Source organism: Lycorma delicatula, chromosome 5, assembly GCF_047948215.1.
Source record: "Lycorma delicatula isolate Av1 chromosome 5, ASM4794821v1, whole genome shotgun sequence".
NCBI lineage: Eukaryota > Metazoa > Arthropoda > Insecta > Hemiptera > Fulgoridae > Lycorma > Lycorma delicatula.
In genome coordinates this window covers 115,408,094-115,432,431 of record NC_134459.1, presented here as the reverse complement: position 1 = coordinate 115,432,431, position 24,338 = coordinate 115,408,094, and the positions used below count along the sequence as shown (strand labels likewise).

Genomic DNA, 24,338 nt, shown 5'->3' with positions numbered 1-24,338 from the left:
TTTTGGTTCAGTCGATTGCAATCAAAAGGGGAGGTCCACAATTAGATGTTTCAACAGTCCTAAATCCAAAATTTCAACATCCTACGGCTAATGGTTTCTGAGTTACGCGAGGTACATAATTACATACATATATACGTACGTACAGACGTCACGCCGAAACTAGTCAAAATGGATTCAGGGATTGTCAAAATGGATATTTCCGTTAAAATCTGAAAACCGAAATTTTTCGCAATCATATTAGTTCTGTACTAGGAAGTAAAAATTTCAAACTCTTGAAAGGTTTTCATTAATTTATTGAAAATTTTTATATTACTTTAAAATCACGAGTATAGGCTTAAATATAGTATATATTAGCATATAGTATAGGTTTAAATGAGAACTTTTCATCGTTGTATTAGCCTCATGAAAAAAAAAAATAAATAAATACAAAAAAATAAATCACCAATTTTGTAAGAATTTTCCGAAATTTTTGACTAATTAATTTTTAAAAAAGCCTTCTTTCTTTGAATTTTTTACATTATTGTAAAATAACGTATTGTAATTAATACGGTTGAAATACATTACATTCACCTTTATCCTACGAAATAATATTGCAGAGTATTATCGAATTTCGTTTACATAGTTACTAATTTCTTACATGTCCGACAATTTTTAAAAATAATCTTAAATTGAACTGCAAATTTTGTTAGATGGAAGTAGAAATTACATTTAAAAAAAAACTCCTTTGGGTCTAATAAATCGACTATCGTTGTACACCTATTTTCCTTACTATTCTCCGTGGATTAGGTCTAAAAACCTGTCATTTTACCGGTTTCACCTTTTTATTCTACTTTGTTTATAATTCCTTGATAACAAATTAAATTTATCTTATTTCAACCTAATTAAAAAAATAAGAAATTATCCTTCCAAATTTAAATACTACTAAATCCGTTCCAATTCAGTGGTATCATACAATATGGGGAATTGCTGAACTGAAGGAATAAAATCCTTGTAAACAATAAAAATCTGCTCTGGTTTGTAGCACTCAGTAATGCGGTTTCTTACTTAATTTAGACATGTAAACCGATCAATCATATTGGAAGCGGAGGATAAATTTATTTCTAACAAAAGAAAGAACTAAAAAAGGTAGGAACCGGTTCTGTGAAAAAAATCATAAGGTCTATTTCTAGACCTGAAGTAGTAATATCATAATTGTCTTATTTAAACCCGACAAAATGATCTCGGGGTCTTTAGAGGAATTTTTAGTTATTAAAAGCTTATAAAAAATAGGATTGGATATTCGAACTGTGTTTGCGCTAAGTAGAAACGCAGTAAAAGATTTTTTTATACGGGGACTCAGATAAGAGTGGTTTGATTTCTCTAATGAGAAATTAGAGAGAGAAGTTTTAAATGTACAATATTAAGTGTATTATTACTTATTTCTTTTCCGATTAAAAAAAACTTTAATTGAATAGCTGGAGTATAAGCAAGATTATTTTCACGCCAAAACATATACTTCCACGTATTTTATTTAAAATTATTATAGGACTTGATTCATGACAGAAAAGTAGTAATATAAAAATATTTTTATCTAAAAAAAAGCTATTTTCTCATTATTACTATTCTTTTTTTAATTTTGTTGTAACAAACTTATTAATTTACATCAGTTTTGTCTTTGTACATTCATGTTTCTGTTTTATGAAAAATACCTTTTATATACTTTCTCGCATTAATTTACTTCATAATTTTGAATAATAACTCCTGAGTGAATTATGAAAATTATTATAGAAAATCGAAAAAAATGATGATAAGTTTGAAGATACTCTGTTCACAATTATATTGCTGTGTTATCAGGCGAAGTTGTTTCTTGAACCAATTGGAACACGTTAGGAATATAGAGTGATATGTATATATATATATATATATATTTCTGTTGTTTTATGTAGGTACGTACGATTGATAGCTTACCGCTACGATGTGCTGTCATGCAGCCACTTGTGTTTCTTTTCTTTCTTTTTTTTTAATAATTAGCTGTGATGCTCTTTCTCTGTCATTCTGTGCTCGAAAAGCGTGAATACGATCAGAACTTTTCATGATCTGGTACATTGAAAACGTTGAATACATCTCTCCGCTAATAAGCCCATTCTCAAACTGTAGATATCCCCTTGATTTCACACCTATTGACTAGTCACGGATTCCTGTGTATAAAATGTTATATTTATGTATGTTTATATGAGAAGTGTATACTGCTTCTTTCTTTATTTTCTTTTTTTTGTCTTTGGTTGTTTTTCTACCACTCTCTTTTCATTAAACATAAACAATATACGATTCAATGCAAACGAACCACTTAGAGGTATGAAACAAAACAAGAAAAAAAATTATGAAAATAAAAAGTAAAAATAAAACGAAAATAGCTATTGCTTGATTTCACTACCTATTTTTAATGTCTAATTTTGTTAGTTTACATGTGATAATTTTTATTTTTTCCCCCTCTTTTCGTAAATATTTAAAATAAACTACTCTGTTAATTCTTAAGTGATAAAAATATTTTTTATAATTTTTATATATTTTTTTTATAACAGACTATCTCAGGTTAAAAATAATATTCTCAACCGTTACGTCTGTTTTTGTCTCGTGCTACTATAGATCGGCTGTACCGATTTTCTTGGAAATAAATAAGTAAATAAATGCTAACAAAGGGAATAATAATTAAAGATTTTTGAAAATGAAATCTCAGAAATATGTAATAAATTATTTAGGTTAATTTTTCTATTAAAAGCGATAATAAAAAATGATACGATTAAAGAAATAAGAATTATACGGGTTGAAGAAACGTATCTCGTTGGAAACAGACGATTGTAAACGAAATGGATATGATACAGACACAACTGTATGTTTATCTTTATAGGGTTTCGTAACAAATTTTTTTTCTATAGAACATGTTTTTTATAAAAGGTAAAAATAAGTATCATCTCTAAGAAGTCTTTTAAATAATACCGCAAATAATTAAAATAAATATGAAGGCCATTAAAAAATCAATAAAAGTAATCGTAATTTAGATCGTTTGTGTCTGCATGGGATTAGAAGTTCTTTAAAAATATTGTTTGATACTGTTGGTCAAAAAAGCAAAAGGAAAATAAGAAATTATAATAGAAAAAGGCAATATTTTGTAAATTAATTTAATAAATATGCGTAATTTAGTTTAGTTACTTTACTGTTTATTAATTTAAATACATTTAATTTATATTTGCCATGAATATTTTGTTCTTCAAAAGATATTTACAAATAAATAATACTCTATCATTTTATAATGATTGTTGTTAATTTTCTTTTTGAATTTCACTTGAAATAGAAAAAATCGATTTAAAAGAAAGTTCCCAAGAATAAGAGCAATGAACGGATATACTATTTAAAATACGGAATGTATGAGTAATGTGGGCTTAATCAAGGGTTAAGGACCCAGCAGGAGGTTTGAGTAGGTATATTCTCTGGTCTATTTCTTTAGTTTGATGCGGGTGACATACGCCTGTATATACATAGTGATATTTATTGGTGTACCACCTGTCCCAGATTTCCCTCCCCATATCAGCAACGTCGGTAAACGGCGTTTCACTTTAGGATTATGCTGGTTCATTTGCGTCTTACCTTTCTGTATATATATATATATATATATATATATATATATATATATATATATATATGTAGTATTATTTTATAGCTACCTACTTTCTACATAAAGATTTCACTCGTTAAATAATTAGAAATGTCATATTATTTTTGTATAGAACTTGTATATTAAAATAGTTTCCCGATGTTGGAAAATAATAATTTCCCTGTAATATTAATTATTACTTATACGAAACATGTCGTAAAAAAGAGGTTTAATCAGATTTATTATATATTTAAAAATGTTTCTATATATTACAAGAAACTCAGTTTAAATAAAAATATTTTTAAATGTATAATATTTATAATTTAAACTGTTATATTTTACTTTATTTAATTTCTTTACCTAGAATATCTATTTTTGTTTATATTTTTTAAATTACAGGATAAATAAGTAATTATAGATGAAATGTATAAAAACGGTCGTTTTTTGGGGTATCTAAAACGAGACCTGTTGATTTAAAAAAAATCACGCTAATCGTTATGAATTAATTCTTTGGGGATTAGTTCAAAGAAATTATCATTTTTAGAAAAAATATCTTTGAGGTATATGACCTTTCTTACTTATTTTTGTAGATGAGATTAATTTTAATTCACGTAAATCATAGTTTAAACAAGTTAACATTTTTTTATAGGTCGATAAATTCTACTATTAGAATTTCAGTCGAGCTAAGATGAATTATTAACTAAGAGAAATCTTAGAGGGATTGATTTAGTTTAATTTTTAACATAAAAATGTTAATTAAATTTAAATATTTTACGTGTTAGGTATGTTCCCTTTTAAAAATCGTAAGGTTAAAGTTGTTTATTTAGATAATAGTTAATACAATATTCAATTTACATTATTTATTTAAATAAATATATGAGGCGTAACTTATATTTAAGCAAAATAAAATATCCTTTCTAAGAAAGAGGATACAAAACTATATAATAATTATTATTATTTAATTAATGATTTATTTTTTAAAAACACATTTTTGTAAAGTTGAGCTTGTTTTCATTTTGTCATTTTAATTTTTGTGCGAGTAAGAATCTTGTAAAAACTATTAAAATATGCAGATTTTTTTTACAGCATACTTTGTTTTACACTACTTTTGTTTTTATTTAATAATTTTTATTATTCTTTTTTTTTTAATTTTAAGTGACATCAACTTAATTTAGAGTGACACTAATTGTTTACATTTAGAGAAAATGCACCTTTGTTCATTAAATTTCGTTTTTCTTGGGAAACAAATAACTTAAATATGACTTTGGATATAATATAAAATAAAGCGTTTTATTTTCTACCCTAGATTTTTCCAGGAATCAATTATCTGAAATGGTCCAAGTGTTTCGAAAAAATAATGTTTTACAAATGTAATAAACTTTTATGTAAGGTAATTTAATTTTTTTTCTTACTGATACGTTAAATATCTTTCATAAAATTTACCCATATTTATTGCATTTTTGAAAATTACTTTTGCGCATTTGATAATAAGCTACTTAAATTTTAAATTGTGTTGAATTTTTACATATAATATTTCAATATATACATTTAGCATGAAGTCACGAAGGAAACACGGAAAGGTAAAAAATCTAGAAAAGCTGAGAGTGAGAGATATAGAGAGAGAGAAAGAGAGAAATTGAGAGGTCAGAGGAGTGGGAGAAAGAGAAAAAGGTACGTTTGCTAATTAGAACCAAAAGCATAATTAAGTAATTTTTAATGAAGTGACTCCAACTAGACAATCCTCCGGTTGTTTAAAAAGGGAGTAGAATCGATACGGATGTGCGTTGTTGTGCGTATGTATGCTGACTTGCCTCTAAGCGACCGCAAAGGCGGCTTAAGCAAATAATTTCCATTTTATAATCCTACCCATTGTCATTTTAATGCAAGTCTTGTTTGGTGCACTTCTTCTTCTGTTCGCTTTCAATTCAACTTTTAAAAAATCAAAAAAAAAAAAGAAAAAGAAAACACGAAAATTAGCTTCATATGCATTTAATCAATGAAACAGCAGATTCCTTGTAGATGGTTCTCTAAATATAACAAAAAAGATATTTTCTCCCGTGTGGTTTTTTTTTCATGTCATTTCTTTATATATCTGTAAAGCGCATAAATGAAAACCGTTTTGACTTTCTATTTACAACTTCTAACCTTATTTCGATCTATTTCTTTGTTACTTTATTCTTTTTTCGTCTAGAACGTTTATTAGAAGCTACTTTTTCATTTAATTGCTCGTACAAGCCTACAATTTTGTTTTAAATTATATTTTTTTAAGTAATATTATATATATATATATATATATATATGGTAAACTGTAAAATTTTTATAAAAAATTATTTTGTCGCTATAGTTTAAGTTATAATTACCGAGAGAAATGGAAATCCAGTAATATAAAAAATTTGAAACAAACCCAAATTCGTAATCAACTACATTTGAAACGCAAATATATTTTATTTATTGGTTAACCTGTTTAACTGTATCCTAGTTTAGTGTAATTTTTTGAAAGTACTTTTAAACAGTGAAAAGTTTTTGGATCACATTTGGATTTCTGTTGTCTGTTTAGCCGGAATTTAGTTCTTTCACTTCTAAAGGTGTTAACCAATTTTCCGGTAGATTAATTTAAATAACTCCACACAGTCATAATAGAATTTTACAATGTTCATTTTTATATTTCTATGATAAAAAGAACCTGTTTTATGAAAGTAAACATTATTCGTTCGTAATACAACCGTACAATAGGGCTCAAATTGTGTGTCTTCTTTTTAAGTATTTTCCGATGGAAGTTCTCTTCTTCTACAAAATGTATGTACGTATGTTTTAATCATATAAGAAATTTATTATTAAGAAAATTTGAAATAGGAAATCATTTTATAGGATTGCTAATGCATTTTTGACGCGTTTAAGGGTATACGTCGATTTATGTGTTTTGTATATCTGCTTTCAATCAACAGGCAACAGAATTTTAGAAACTTTGGAAAATATTTTGAATGTGCGAGGCTCATAGGTTCACTGAATAATGATGTCATCTTAAAGATCTTTTAGACGTCTTATAAAAATCTTATCAAAATTAATCTTTTGATTTTCATAAAATTAAAAAAAATATTTTCTAATACTCGACTAATTCATTTTTCATAAAATAGACCATAAAATAGAATACGGTTACTTTTTTTTTAGATTTTTAGTAGTATCTTCATAAAGAGTTTAGTATTACACGTTATTAAAACGGAAGGAAGTTAGGACATGAAAAATGGCAGAATGAAAATATAAATTTAAGAATGCTTACCGTAATCTTAAATTATCTCAAGTCATTCAATGCCCTCACTATCACAACGGTGGTGGTTATGGCAGATCTATGCTGACCTCCTTCTATCATTCAAGGGGGCAGTGTCGCCGGGTGAGGTCGGGGTCCTCTCCGTATGAAAAGGGCAGAGGGGGACCTACATCTCCGGGTGCGAGGTGAATGCAAGACCGTAGTCCTGGTGGGGGATCCCTCAGGGAGTTCTCCATTAGAGGCTGGGTGTCAAGACCGGAGTCCCGGCGTGGGAATCCCTTGGGGTTACCTTCCGCTAGGTGCATGGTATGCTACGAAAGACCCGAGTTCTGGCTACCTGAATGGAGCATAGCGCCCTACCGAGATAGTTTGAGGCGAAGGCACCCCTCGGAGCTGAGTTTATGCGTAATTCCGGCTTCGGGAGGCGGGGAGCACCCTTATACTGAAAATACTTTGTTCAGATCCATAATATCCATATGAAAATTAATTCGCTACGAGAGCTGGAAGCTTAAATATAAATTAAACTATTAAATGTAAAATAATAATTAAATTATTATTAATTTATAATATAAATTATATTATTAATTATTATTAAATTATTTATATTAATATAAATTGAATTTATATATTATATTCGATTTACGAAACAAATTATCGTAATACGAAGTTAACCTTCCGACAAAATATTAATGGATTCTAAATGGATAATCGATAGTATTTTCAGAATCGATTTATTTTTATCGGAATTAGTTTTGTTTTAAGATCTGCGACGATGTTGAATGAATGAATTACGGTAGTAAAATTTATTAATTTATTTTATAATTGTTATTACTATTATTTATTGTTATAAACATTTGAGAAGAAATTTTATGATTTTTTGACGGGCAGTATGTTCAATTATGTAGACGTTCCCCCGATTTTGACGGGGGACGCACACACAGACAGACACACATACAAATGCCTTTTAGTAGGGTAGAATCTAATAATTTAATAGGTAATACTAATGGTATCAGTATTTTTAATGTCGATATAAAATTATAACCAATTTTTAATAATTAATATTAGTTTTAAATGTTACTTTTCTAATTTTTAGCAACGGTTGGTTTAATAATTTTGTAAATGTACGGGTATACTTTAAATAAAATTAACTGAATCTTGAATTGTTACTCTAAATATGATTTTTATTTTTTTTTAAAAAAAGATGTAATTATGGCATAAAATATTTTGTAACTTGTATTTGTTTTATCTTTGTAATATAAGAGATAATTTTGTGTTAATTTACAATAACTAAATACTAACAAAAGGACTTTTTACATAAATAAATTGAAAAAAAAATTTAATTATACAAATATTTAAGTCGACAATTAGTTTAAAATAATCTCATCTGTTCCATTAAACCCAAAATAAAAATTCGTTATTCGGGTTTTGTTAACGTGTTATCTTTCTGACATTTAAAATTAACATTTTAAATTTTGCGTTAAATAATAAATGAATTTAAACAAATATCCAAATAATGAACGACTTTATACAGTTAAATTAACATCGTCTAAGAGTGTAAAGAAGGTATTATGGCGGGGGGGGGGGGCGAGCGTTTTGTTTGTTTGCGTGCTCTGATTGCGTGTGACTAACACTTTCCGGCCGGAAAACCACCCTCGCCTTAAAATTACCTCTTACATTCCGCTTCTAAGTTTTCATTTCTCTCTCTCTATGTTGATACTGATTTATCAAAAATTAATTTAAGTTCTGACAGCGAATCACATTTTCTAACTGACGTACGTAACACTGTTCTTATTCATTAAGAAATTTCTTCACCGTTAATATCATTCTTTCTAATTACTTTTAAAATAATGCGGTAATCCTTTTTTAATAAAAAAAGTATTTAATTCCAATAATAATTCAATGTTTAAGTTTGTTGTTGATACAACACTACATAAACGTAGAAATTTTAACAGCACAGTAATATATGAAAGAAATCTCTCTCATTAATAAGTGGGTTATCTTATAAGCCTCAGTACGATTTCAGATAAAAAGAAGGAATTGAGCCAATAATTTGTTGTAGAATAAATGTAATTAATATTAATCTACTGATAGTATTTTAGAGGAAAGTTAAAAATGAAAAATGCAAGTTTTTAAAATTTGCTATTGCAAATGAATTTAAATATTAGATGGATTGAGCTATAAGTTCAAAATGAAGAAGTTTTGTGGAATATTGGATAAAAAAAAGTTTTCAGGAAATTTTACATTTGTATAATAAAATTGAAGGTGATTATATAGTAGCAGGAAACTAATAGTAAAAATATAAAGAAAATAATTGTAGGCGATTGGTGGAGAAGAGAACAGAATGAAATAATGTCTCAAATTAGCATAATTGATGAAAAACTGGTCTATTAAATTATTATTATTCTTTTAAATCTGTGGAATTTTCACTTTTACTTCTTTTCATATCATTTATGTTCAGTCAAATAGTACATTTTTGTTGTTTTATTTTTCAGTATTCAGAAAATTTTATTTTTTCGAGTAAGAGGTATTTTTATTTTAATTTACAGTTTTATGAACAAATTAAAGTCTTTGTTGTTTTACCAAGGAAATAGAACTTTCTATTTTCATCGAGTAGATATTTTTATAAAGATAAATAAATACATTTATTAATCCTAAATGAGTATTAATAATAATGTAATTCAGTGGTTCCCAAACTTTTCCGAGTTGTAGCACCCTTTCCGAGTCGCGGCGTCCTTTTTCAATTAACATTTTTCCATAGCGCCCTACCCTAAGTAAAAGTATGACTACTAGTAAGTAAGAGATGAAAATAAATAAAACTCGTGTATCTTCATTATTTTTTTTACTTTATTAACATTACATTAATAAAATGTCTTGGTTCAATTAATTATGAAGCTTTTCCAATATTTCGCGGCACCCCCGTGAAGAGGCCGCGGCTCCCCGGGGGGCCGCGGCGCACAGTTAGAAAATCACTGATGTAATTGATAAATTTTTAGATTAAAACGGCAGAATGTTAATCTTATAAACCTTACTTCGAAAAATCATGTCTTAATATTTGTATCAACTACTTTCAGCACTTTTCGATTTATTTTCTAAATGCCAAATCGATGAATATTTAAATTTTTTTTGGTTTTCTCTGTTAATATTTTATTGCGTCATACATTATAAATGCATACGTAGGAGTAAAAAATTTACATTTACCATGGAGTAGATAAAACTAAACGAGTATTAACGGGCAGAATTTAGTGAGTGCAAACCGGGATGAAAGGAACAAAATAAAAGGTAAGTTGGAAATGAAATAGGAGAAACAGAGAGAGATATATAGGAGAGAGAATGCGTGCGAGAGAGAGAGAGAGTTAGGGAGAGAGAAGAGAGTAGGTTGGGATAAAGTTTGACCCGTGCCCGGGGCAGGCTGGTTTTTGTGTAAATGTACTCCGCGGTGTACATGTATTTAATACACGATTCGAAGCCAAAGCTCGCATATCCGCCGGCCTACATGGCGCCGCCACTCGTCACAAAGCGCAAGTTGCTTTGCGATGCAATACCACCCTTCCCGCTGTTTACCCCGCCGCGATTCTATATCCCTTTTCGTACTCTCTTTTTCGCTTCAACTTTTCACAATTTTCAACCCCCAACGTTACCATAGCAACAGTTGATGTGTTTGCAAAATGCAATTTATTTTGTATATATATTTTACGTGTATATATATATATATATATATATATGTATTATAATTCCACTGTTTTACTTGGTGAGCTCGTTTTCTTTCTTCCACTCAAACGTTCATTAAAACAGTTCCATAGTTTTAATATAGAATAACAAAATATCTTTTTATATACAAACAAAGGTCATCTGAAAAAAGTCTTAAAAATATATTTATACATATTTTAAATATTAATATTATTTTAATATTTGACTTATGTTTTATTAGAAAAATATCTCCTGTATTTCTGTTTTATGAAATTTATTTTAAAAAAATATTAAGTTTTTCTTTTACTTTTCTAATATTCCGAATGCTATTATGAATCTTACGTCTGCGAATCGTAAACAGGCAGATTTTTTTTCTTTCTGAAAATAATATGTTTGTACTTTTCATATGAAAAAAAAAACTTATTCTACGCACTAAAAAATTTTACGTTATATATTTACTTTCTCTTTTTAAAAATATGAATTTTATTATATTCACTAGAATATTTTCGACAGATCATTGTAAAACAAAGCAAGCACGTCTAAGGAAAAATAAAAAAAGGATATAAACTATTAGCAATAGTTCGTAGTTAATAACGGTTGATTATGCTTTTTGTTATATGCTTACCGATGTAATAATTAGAAAAATTATTACTGCTGTTGCATTAATAAATACGACCAATTTTGCTGACTTATCAAATTGTATATTTTAAAAACAGTATGAACAATTTTAATAAATTTTTTCATAGCCATAATTTTATATTTATGTAAAATACTATAACAATTTTAGTTTCTTCAGGCGGAATTTCCATAAATCTACTGAAGCAACAAAATTTTGAAAAAGAAATTGTTGTATTCACCATATTGAAATTTTAGAAATATTGCAAGGAAGAAATTATATTGATTGTAAAGTCGAGATTTTCATTTACTTTTTATTATTTACGATAAATATTATCAAAATAAATCTTTTAAAAATTGTTAAGCGATTGAACACCATGTATTGCACAGAACATTGCGGGAAGATTTCGGATTAATCAAAAATAATTTTTATTTTTTGAAAATTGACAACTAAGGAAATTTTCTGTTTTGATGATCAACAGATTTTAAGGAATTTCTCTTACCGTAAAAAATTAATGGATGTGGTTCAAAAGTGTATGAAAAATCTGTCTACCGATTTATTTGTTTCGTAGTTATAACAAATTAATACAATTCGGGCATTAATTGGGGTTAGAAAAATATATTTTAAGTTTTGTTTTGTGAGAATCTGTTGTATAATTCCCAATTTTCGTAAGTGATAATATATTTTGTGGAAACGTATTTTTTTCAGATTGATTAATCCTATGGCAGCTCACGCACAAAGTTTTTCCCCCAAAAATTATATATGTTTTAACTTTGATACGGTTAAGTGATCCTGAATTATTTGATATTCCAGAAAGAAGAGATCTCTTTAACATTTAACTAAGCTATAAATATGTGAAGTGTTTTTATGTTTATAACCGATTTCTTTTATATTAATACGTAGCTGCTATCATCATTTTTTTCTTTTTTCTTTCAAAAGAAAGAGTAAAATATAATTAAATCTACCATGCAATCATGCAAATATCATGTTTCGAAGATACGGTATTTCTAAATAGTACATTACTAAAGAAAGAAATCTGCTATTTTAAAATCATATAGTAGAATAAAAATTTTAAAAAATATTTTGATTGGCAATATTATTACTTTTTATTTCCTTGAGAATTATTATAAAAATCATTAAATTGTACGTTAAAAATACATTTAACGTACAATTTAATGATAATAGATTGAGATATAAAAAAATGTAATGTCGATATGTTTCATTAAAAATAACTCGATTTTAAAGGATATATACAATTATATATAAATTACGAGCGTCATTTTAATGATATAACCATATTTAGTTTAGCACATACTGTTAATATTTTAGTAAAAGCAAGTAAATACTATTTCCACTATAAATCGATTGTTAAAATTTTTTTCGTTTCAATTTGAAACGTTTCAGCATGAAAGTAAATGAACTGACATTTGTAATGATAACACGGTTGCTGATTTTAGAGTAAATTTAATTTTACGAAAATGAGTTAACATATATTCACATCAATTAGTGGATTAATTTCTGCTGAATAATTAATTATGTCGTGTCTATTAAAATATAAAATGTCACGTTATGTTTTAGTCCAACCCCTAACAAAATGATATATCCTAAAGCAACTTATTATATTTCATCTATATTTTTCTAATTTAGTAAATTAAAAAATAAAATTTATAAATTTTTATTAAAAAAAAAGAAAGAAAAATAAGTTTTACCTGAAATTGGAGAACCACTTGACAAGTTGGGCAGTGTTATTCTTATTAAACTTTATATCAGGAAAGTACATCTTGAGCACTGCTGAACTGGGATATCGTACCCAGAAGAACATCAGTTTAGCTTTTCTTAGGTGCATAGGTGTCAGCGTCGACGATTGCAGAGCGGTTAAGGAATAATCACCTTTTATTAAACAACAGTCTTATGTTTTTAACAACTAGATACAGTACAATTATAATCTTAAAGTAATAATAAAATTAATAATAAAGAAATAGTTACAAGAAAATAATATTCTGTTTATAAACTAAATAAAGTAAAACTTCATTAATTCGTGATGTGTGGGGATATTATAATAAACAAAATTACTCTGGTGAAAAATTTATTTGGTAAATAATTATTAAAAACGTACAATGAAAGTCAATTTATGAGTCACTAATGATCTGTAACATATATGATTTATAACAATCTAATGGCGGGCATAGATTAATACTGTGAAACTTGAGAAAAATATTCTTTTTTTTATTTTTCTACAATGAGCTATAATTTTTGTGTTTTCTTATGTTGATCAGTTTCTGTACTATTATTATTATTTTTTTTTATAATTTAATAAAAATTTAAAAATATCGTAGTCAGAACTTGAATTAAAAACTGAATTCAGTCGGAAGTTTGTATAAAAGACGAAAAATATATGAATTTGCTATAGATAAGTTATGTTAAAAAAATTTTCAATTTAAAAAAAAATATAACTTTATTTTTAATAATTTTCTTTGAAAAACTCCGAAAAAGTGAAGCATTACTTACTAATCACATAAAAAGATACGGCAAACAGTTGTTCAGCATACAGTTGAATACAACTGTATGCTGAACATATTCGTACAGTTGAACAACTGTATGCTGAACTTAATTAAATGTACACACACACACACACACTCTATATATATATATATATATATATATATATATGTTTACATAATTGATTGAGTAGACATATAGTTTAGTATTAGCTACTAAATATATATATATATATATATATATATATTCCCCAAATAATATATTTTGTATAACTGATTTAGAAATAATAGATAAATACTTTCCTAAAAAAATAACTTTATGTAGCCTATGCCCGGCACGGAGTGTTTGTTATCCTTGAACATGGTAACGCCAGTTTTAGTTGTGACTTCTGTCTTGCATCAAGACGTCTACAACTGTTTCTGTGTAATGACAAGCAGACTCGCAGATTTTATTTTAAAACGTAATGAAAGTATAAATTAATAAAAGTAAGAAAAAAATAATTTTTTTTCCATTATTTGTGAAATATTGTGTATTAAAAATGGAATGAAAGTTAATTTTCTGTCTATTTTATTATCGTGTAATGTAGCGAGTGTGTGAAATAGAATTTTGCGTGAAGGCTTGTTTATATTCGTATGCTCATTTGTGTTTTTATGAGGTATTGATATTTTATGTATATATTTATGATGATTGCTGCATATACCTTTATCGTTTTTTTTCCTAATTTATATTTGTTAGCATAGAAATCTGATATCATGTTTTTGAATGTAAATATATTTTAATTAAAACACGATTTCGTTGCTGTTAATCGGTCTTTACTCTTTTCCATAGGTATGCTTTATTTTTTATTATATAGTTAACAAATTAGTGTTGAGATAGACTATACGATAAGTATTAATGACCCGATTATTTTATCTTAATTTTTAACAAAATTGACTAATCTAAAGAAATATTTTATCCTAAGTATATTTGACATTTTAATAATATTCTGAGAAGGTGCGAATACATTATACATCGAAATTTCCTCCAACATAAAAAAGAAAATCATTAACTTTTGTTATTGAAAAATCATAATTTTATAAAATAATATAATATTGCTTTTAAATTAATTAAGCTGATCAATAATTAATAAATGTAACCTAAAATTAATGATTATTATTAATTGAATAAAACTATCAACTGTTGATAACGAAAGGTCTTAACAAATTTATGGAAAAGCGTTTTCGTAAACATTTAGATCATAAATACATAAGTTAATATGAAATATGTTATATCATAAATAAATATCATCATAAATACATAAGTTAATATGAAATATGTTATAAGAAATTCTTTTTAAAAACGCACACAAATTAATATGATTTAAAAAAATAAAACATACAAATTGGAAGAAATGTTTAAAAATGTGTTCAGCTTATTATAGAAATTTTTTCTTAAACTTATATACTAAAAAACCGATTTTCAATAATAATAGTAAAGGTTAAACCAGATGTAATTTCCTAAATATACTATCTACTAAGAATCTCTACGGACTGTTATTTTAATAAGTCAAGAAATTTAATAAAATAAAGTTAACTGTAAGCATTTTTTCAAGAAAAATTTATTTTTTTAACATTTATTTTTCTAAATACTATATTTTGAAGATAGGTCTATAAAAATCAGGAAATATGCGAAATATGCGTCCATCTTATTGAAAATATAAAATTTGAATAGAATCAAGTTTAGTTTTTTAGAATCTAAAGAAAACTTCTCTTGTTAGAATCAAATCCCAAGTTTCAGATCCAAAGATAAAAAATGTAATTTTAAACTTGTTTTTTTCTAACTTTAGTCATTTTAAAAATATTGAGATATATAAAAAACCGACTATAAACAGAATAGATTTGTTATGCAACTTCACAATAATTCTATTCCTTTTTATATTTCGCATAAAGAAAATGACACAAAGGTTAAATTTTATATTGTAGTATGAAAAACATATGAAATAAATAACGGTTTTTTCTTTTTAGAAAAAAGTGCTGTTTTTTTTTTTCAATAGAATTCAAACGAGAAGTTTTAAATGAACTCAAATAAAAGAAAGGGTTGGTTAGTAGAAGGAAGAAGCCCCCTAATTTATACAGTATAAACACATTACTAATGTGGGTATAGCAGGTATAGCATAGGTATATAGATTCTTGTTAGAGAAAACTACGGAAGAAACGAAATCCGTTTATAATACAAACGAGTAGAGCAGAGTGAGGTCAAGTAGTTTTTCTAGGTCTTCCATTTCTCTCCAACCGAGATTCGGTTGTCTTTTATGTTATAAGGCTTCTGACATTATCCGTTTGTCATTATATTATAGCATAATGATACTATTACAGTCTTATTCTTTTAATAATATGATTCTAAAGTATTACAATTTCTTTAAATATTTTAAATAAATTATAATAAAAGTAAAACAATAATTTTTGTTTTTATTATTAAAATAAATTATGTAAATTTATTTAATTACTTTTATTAAAAAAGAAAAACTAAAATAGTTTTAAAATGAATTACCTTTTAATTAATTATTTCGGTTAAAATTATGAATTACTATTTAAAATGTTTGAGATAATTAAATTATGAGTACATTATTTATTTATTATTTCATAATGAAATTTCTAATAAATAACCAGGGAAAATATTCAACCTTATATAATGTTAACTGTTCTCAACTGTATTAGACTGGATTTTAAAGGTAGTAAATATTATTTAAAAAACAAAATAATAATAATTTTCTGATAAAGGTGTAACTATCTACTGACCACAAAATTAGCATTTTTCTTATTAATAATAATTAAAGTTTCAAATTCAAATTTACGTAATAACTCATCCAATATATAATTTTTTTTTTGGAGGGAAAATATTTTAGGCAAGAAATTTATACAAATGTAGCAGGCCTACAAAGGTTCATTAATATTATATGTACTCATTTCTAGTAATTTATTATTATAATATTTTGTTAAATAATTATTTATTATTATTATTATTTTTTGCCTATTGAAATCTTTATGATAACTAATCACTATTATTTTTTCACTAAAAAGATTATTTTTTTTATTGTTATCGAAACAATAAAATCTATTAGAAAAATAATAATAAATCAATAAATTAACACTATCTGAAGATATTTTAGATAAATATTTATTTATCAATGTTAATAATTATTTCTACAATTTTATTATTCATTTATTTAGCTGCTTCAGGCTCATCTCAATAAACCTATTTACGTTTAACGTAAGTTAAAATAATTATTATAATTTAATTTTATGTTATTTATGACTATTCGAAATAATCTTTACATTCATAGAAGAGGAAATATATTAGTAATTAATTTATAGACGTAAAGAAAAACCGTATTCAAACCTAATAAAGCTATTTATTTGTTACACGACTGGCCAAAAAGGAATGTTATCTTATTTAGGGGCATGTATGTATGTTTATTAGTTTGCTTGTTTCACCGTAGCAGCTGAACGATCGAACCGATTTAGATGTATGACCCTGCGCTGGAATCTTTACGTTCATAAATATATATGTTTAAATAAATTTAATAGGTTTGAAAAAATTATACAATCTACAAAATTGTCACCCGCACACTCTTTAATTATTCTATATTATAGAGCAATATTTGTTTGTAATTTGGCAGTGATTTTTTTAATTTTTAATATTTATCTTTTTTTTATGTTTTTATTTGTTAAAGTAATTATTTTAGTATAAAACATAAATATATATATATATATATATATATTTTTTTTTTGTTAGCTTGCTAATATGTGACATTTTAAAATTAATTATTAAATCTAATTGTTTTATGATAAATTATATTATGGTTTACATTATTAATTTATAATTTTAATTAATTATTTATTTTTCAAATAGTTCTTTAGTTAAGAGAGCGACAAATTAAATTTGGCGGGAGTTTTTTTTTTGTTTTCCATCTTAGTTTGAAGATAAGAAGTAAGATAGCGCCGATGTCTTAGTTCGTACAAAATATTGGTTTGTAGGAAAACGAAGTGGATCTTAGGTTCATTTATCGAGCTCAATTTAATAACAAAAAATTATTAATTTTATACAAATTGACGTTTAAACTTTCTCAAAAATAATTTTATAAATTAGTTTGCCGATTAATTTTTTTAAAAAGAATAATAAATCGTTAATTTAAGGAAAGTTTGTTTTAAAAAAAGCTGTTCCATAAATTTTAATAAGTAATAGTTTGAAATTTAGTAACGAAATTAATTATTTTACTTTAGTTCATACAACTAAATATGTCATTAATTGATCGATATAAACAGACTAATATTTATAATAGATCAAAAATAAAAAGTTATTTACAAATAGAATACGGTTCGTAATATTGATTTAATTGAACGCATTTAAAATTTTTTTTGTAAAACATTGCCTCAATCTGTTGATTTAATTTGTTTTCATTTGTGAGTTAGAGGTTATAGATTAATATTAAATTTTATAATTTAATATACATTTAATGTATTTTACATAAAATTTTTATACATAAAATTTTAGTTTCTGAAATCTTCTGCTTTAATGTTGTTAATATTTATATTTAAATTTAAGTACTGCAGAAAAATTTACGAAATAATTTACTAATTTTAGTAATACGGTTTTACGTTATCACTTTTTTATTAAAAAAAAAAAAAAAATATTACTTATGAATAGAAAAACGGAATTGGAAAACATATCTTTTTTAAAGAATTGACATAGAATAATAATGTGTTTAAGTATTTCTCGTCATAGTAAGTATATTAAATTAAAATCATGCAAGAAAATCATTTGCCGTCTCAATAAAAAATTTCTATATTCTTTCCACTCATTTTATGTTAACAGAATTTATATTTATTATTAATATTATAATTTTTATATATATTTATAATTTATTATTATAATTAATATTTTTTGGATTTATTTTATTTTGTAAGTTATTTTTTTATTATTATTTTTAAGACCCGATTATTCATTATTTACGCTTACCAGTTTGGTTTTATTAATAAATAAAAATGTAAAATTAACATATCTCTCTTAGATAGTCTTTTTTATTTATTTTTTATTTTTCTTATTAAACGAAATCATGTTTAACTGTTACTATACTTCAATGTATTTTATTTTTTTTTTTTTACTACTTTTTTCCAAAATATGTTTTTTTCATTCCTAAAGAAATAAATTGTCAGAATTATTCTATGATCATTATTATTACTTTTTAAACAAAGTATTCTTATTAGATACGATTATAAAAATGATTTTTCAAAGAGAATTTCTTGACAACACGCTAACTACTCAAGATTATCTTTTGGTTTAAGGGAAGTAAAGGATACTCACTGCTGAATTATTAAAAAGTCTCAGACGCACCTGGTTTGCTCATTTGAATTGTTAAAAAAAAAAACGTACAAAAAACCTTTGATGACAGCAATTTTCATAAGTAGGCTTTTCTTTACTTATTAATATAAAATTGGATATTCTTTTATCATAAACTGTATGTATCTTTTTATTTATAGGATTTTTCCTTTAATTTACTTACAGTTATTTATTTTATGATTATATTATTATTGAATTGAATATGTTTTACGATAGCGTTATGTTATATATATATATACGTACATATAATTGATTTTTGGCGGTTATTGTAATTATTTTGCGTAGTGTGATTAACTAAAGTGAATAATTGTTAAATGATTGTACGATTCTAGTCTTTAGCACTTGATTTTACAATTTTTAAAATATTTAAGCGTGATGTTTTCATGTTCTACCCGACTTATTAAATGTTTTACGGTATAACTCAAATGAAATTATTAAAATTGAATCGCTAGATTTTATAAAAATATTATTATTTTATTAAAAAAACACACTTTTAAACTAATAAAAAAAAAATATATATATATATATAAACTCACATTTTTGATAGCCAGAAAAGGATATTGTAGGTGTGATGCCATCGTAGGGGCCATCGCCGGAGTTGCAGTCGGACCCTCGGTCGACGGAGTCAGTAGCACCTCCGAGGCCTGAACTGGAACGCATATTGGCGTAATCCGGTGATCCACCGTGTTGTGCTGCCGCTAGAAGAGCCGGGTGTAGTAGCGTCGGAGGATGCAAAGGCGGGCTGTCGCGTAAATCTGCTATACCCGGAGGACTTGCCGACGGCATATGAGGTGCTTGTTGATGATAGAACGGCGAATAGGGTGAGAACACTTGGGATTCGTGTAGGCTGGGGTTAGGAATCGCAACGGATGTAGGTAAAGAAACGGGTAGCATAGGCGGGGGTGGAGGATGATAGGGTCTAGGTGGAGGCGGTGATTCCGTGCCGTTCGAATTGCTCGTCGACGGAATGATACCGCACATTTTTTGCACACCTGGTCCGGCTTCTTGCGGTTGACCGGTCATACCGTCTTGGGCGAGTATCCTGCAGACCGTCTTCGGCGTTATCCTTGTATCTGTCACCTTGTGTCTCTTCTTTTTCGGCGCGACGACTAAACTTAACGCTTCATTTTGTTCAGGAACACCTTCCCTCCCCTCGGCCAGATGAAACGGATTAACAACAGGATGAGTTGCTATCCCGCTCATCGATGAATATAACGCGGCCGCGGCAGCCGAATTTATTTGCGATACCGGGGGTTTAGGCGGTTGAAACATCGCTGCATTCGGAGACGGTCTCACGTGCGGTAAGTTCATCGTGTTAATGTTATTTTCCGGGTTATTATTGTTATTACTGTTATTATTATTGTTACTGTTATTGTTGCTATTACAATTACTATTATTATTGTTATTACTGTTTACACTGTTAGTTAACGGAGGGAAGGCGGTGCCGTTCACTCGCGGTGGTCCCTGTGGAACGGATATCCCGTTTACTCCTGTAGGTCCGTTAAGTCGTTCCGCTGACCCGTTGCTACCCCGATCGACAACTTTAGATCGAGGTGATTTTCTGTCTAATAACTGAGACGCTAATAATAAATCCTTATTTAGTTGTTCGGCCGCTGCTTCCGACTGTTTTCCGTAAATCCGTCGCTGTTGTACGAACCGAGCCATGATCGAATCTATGAGGCCGCTAAGTGATGACGTTATTTCCGATTTAAGAACGTCCGCTAGTCCTTCGAGGTCTGATCCGGACACCGGAGCCGATAAAGCCGAGCTTCTTAACATCGATAACCGTTCTGAATAATCGGTCGCTGATTTCGAGTGAGGAGTTACTTGTGGAGGTGATTGTTGATGGGAGATAGGTTGATTAGGCTGGGGTGTATTTTGTGTAGGAGGCTGCACGGATGTAGGTGTTTGACTGTGCGGTGTTTGAGTTCCTGACGGGGGCTGTTGCGACTGCCGTTGTTCAGATTGTTGAGGCGTTTGCGGCTGAGGTTGCTGCTGCTGCTGCTGCTGCTGTTGTGATTGTGGCTGTTGTTGATGGTGTCCTAAAATTTGTTGTTGTGATGGTTGTTGAGGTGCTTGTTGTGGTTGTTGCTGCGGTTGCTGCTGTTGGGGAGGTGGTTGTTGTTGTTGTGGATGATGACTTCCGTGTTGTTGACTTAGATGTTGTTGATGTTGTTCTGCTGCTAACGCTGCTTCCTTTGCCATTCTCACTTCTTGTTCTAAGTACAGTTTGTGGCTGACTCCCAAGTACATAGCGGCTGCCGCATTGGTCAGGGCGTGATGCGGCATTTGAGGATGGTGATGCGGATGATGATGATGATGTGGAGGCGGCGGTATGGGTGCCTGGCCGTGCTGTTCTTGCAGAACCTGCTGCTGCAACAGAGAGAGGGCGCCGTTGAAATTAGGTGGAAGGGGTAAAGAAGGATGACCAGGAGGAAGATGATGGGATCCAGGATGTAACTTCGTTGACATCATCTTGGATACTGCCGGGGACATGATAGGTTGTGCCACTGGAGGTGTTACGGAAGGTAAGGGGGCGGTGTCCTTGACGGGAGTAGAAGGAGGATTACTCGACGGCGGCTTCTCTGGTAACGATAAACTATTTCCGTCCGGCTCCAGGTCGCTTCCTACTTCTTCAGTATCTTGACATTCGGACATATCTTGATCCATTCTTGTACATAATTGAACGTATTTCTGTTGCATTTCAGCGAGTTGTTCTTGCATGGTGCGAAGTTGATTTTTTAACGCGTCCTTCTCTACACGTTTTTGTCTGATTTCTTGCGGTTCGATTTCTTCATCGTCGTCCTCTTCGATCAGCATTCCCATGCTGTTTACTCCTATGCCGAGTCCCGCAGCGTATCGTTCGGCCGCACTGTTGTCGTGCTGTTGAGGATGATATAATTTTCTTTTCTTGCAACCGTTAACCTGAGTCGGAAGGGATGGGCTCGAGCGCATCGACGAAACTATATTTTCAACCCTAGCGCGTTTTAATTCTATCGTTTCAGTTTTAGTAGGAGAGTCCTTGCTACCCGGATTATCGTCTAAGTCTTCTTTGTGATCCGACGCGGATGCGGAAGCCGGTGACACGCACGAAGGTTCGCTGTCTTCTGTCGCCATGTCTTCTAGAAGGTCTTGTTGTTGCGTCTTCCCCGATTGACTTAATTCCTCGTCCTGGACCATCGTTTCATCTTCCACTTCGGCTATACCGTTCACATTCACTGAATTTTTTCTGACCGGTTCATTAGTACCGTCCGTATCACTACCACCACCGTTTCCACCTTCACCGTTTGTAACCGAACCGTTTGTCGTCTTTAAATCGTTGTTATTGTTATTATTATTATTGTTATTGTTATTATTATTACTACTGATACTATTATTATTATCGGGTGATGGGGGCTCTTGTCCTCCACTGACACTTACCCCTCTTAGTTCCTGTTCCAAGGCCAGAAGTTCTTTCTTGCGTCCTTGAAGGATGTCTCTCAGCATGTGGTGAGCCATGTCTCCAGGAGGTGGACTGCCGCCGTCCTCATCTAGTCCTCGACGAATGACGGAAGTCGCATTTAAACACTCAAAGTTGACGGCGCCGTCGGATCCTGCTGCATCCATGGCCATCATCGTGTCGGCCGGTGTCGCGGCGTCCGCTGCTTGTTTCACCTGCCGGCCGAATAACTCGTTAAGCATTTTGGCGGGCCCGAAGCCCTGCCCGAACAATCCAAAATGCTGGTGATTCTGACTGAAAAAAGCACCGTATAAACTCCCGCTAAGAAAACTCGGACGAGAACTAAAGTTCGGAATAGAAGAATAACTGTTCCGCGGTTCACCCGCGTCGACACGTTGTCTCGACCGCTTCACCTTCTTCAATAGTTTGTCTCCGTACAATCCGAAACAGTCGGCTTCCTCTTCTGATGACATCATAAGAAAGACCGCCTGTGATTGGCCGAGGGCTTCGTCCCCTTGGCTTATGGAAGGGGGTGACGTAGATCCCCCTCTACTCGGCCATGGTGGGACCTGCAAGGTGCAAAACAAGACCCGACTGTCAGCTATTGTGTGCAGTATGAGAGGCTCGTGCCGTTCAATGCACACCTGCCCCTCCAGAACAGCTGCCTCGCTCCCCTCATCTCGATCTGCTGGCTGCTCTCCTTCTACGCTATCATTCCCTTTCACACACTCAATCGTTCTTACTCTCTCTATCCCTCTGCCGTGTTATCCTACTACTAATCTGTTTTAGTAATACATAAATATAAACTAAAAGTTTAAACATAGAAGATTGTTACTACGTACTTGTTGCTGTTTGTATATAATTTCATTTAATAAGTAAAGCGGTAAAAAAAAAAAAAAAATTCCAAAAGTACATCCAAATATGTAATGCTTTAGATTGTTTTAGTATTGTATAACAGCACTTAAAAAGAGTGTTGTGTGACAGTGCCCCCCCTATCAAATGATTAAGTTTAGGTATTTTTGCTTAGTCACTCGCTACCAATTTAATAAGACAACGGTAGAACGACACGTGCGCCGGAAATTAAACAGAAACATTTTTTTAATCAATTTATTTATTGAACAACGTGAAGGTAACTTTTACAGTAAAGAAAGCTATATATATGAAGTTATCAATACTATTAGTTAATGCTATAATAGTCGATACTATTATAGTTGATATTTTTTAATAAAATATATTACATCAATTAAAATTACTTGCAATTTTAATTGCATCTTAAGTTCAAAAAAGATTTCAATGAACAATTCTTATTAAAAATGTGGAAAGTACTCGCTCTGTTTCTACAAAAAAAAAAAAAATAATTTATAAAAATAAATATGAAATTCTTTTGATATCTTTTAAATTTGTTTAATTTTATTCACTGTCTTATAATATACGTGTAAGGAGGGAGGGAAGCCAATATTATTTTACATATGATTGAAGTTTTCGTATCGATTTCATAATTAGAATTTAATAAAGCAGACTTTTTGCAGTAGATTAATTTTACGTATTAATGGTATAAAAAATTCAACAAAACCACTATCTACACCTAAAATAAAAATAACATATATTGCAAGGATTAAAAAAAAATATTCAATTTTTAGAATGATATATGAATTTCATTTTATTTCACGGAATAAAAGAATATTTTTTATTTAAATTATTAAAAATAAAAACGGTTAATAGGCAAGTAAATTGAACAATAAAATATATTCAGTAGACTTTTTTATTATATTTCACGTTTTGAATGATAAGTTAAATAGGGTCTAATATGAGTATTACGGAC

The 24,338-nt window shown here is 29.0% G+C and overlaps 1 protein-coding gene across 1 annotated transcript in view; it reads right to left on the bottom strand.

The window, feature by feature from the left end:
• The window catches only part of pros (homeobox protein prospero), a 222,251-nt gene that overhangs the window by 12,479 nt on the left and 185,434 nt on the right, over positions 1–24,338 (bottom strand). Inside the window, exons 4-5 of the mRNA XM_075366895.1 lie at positions 19,614–23,085; positions 12,909–13,089 (exon numbers count right to left, since the gene is read on the bottom strand). Coding sequence (XP_075223010.1) covers positions 12,909–13,089; positions 19,614–22,992 — 3,560 coding nt within the window. The 5' untranslated portion in view covers positions 22,993–23,085. The remainder of the gene's footprint in view (positions 1–12,908; positions 13,090–19,613; positions 23,086–24,338) is intronic.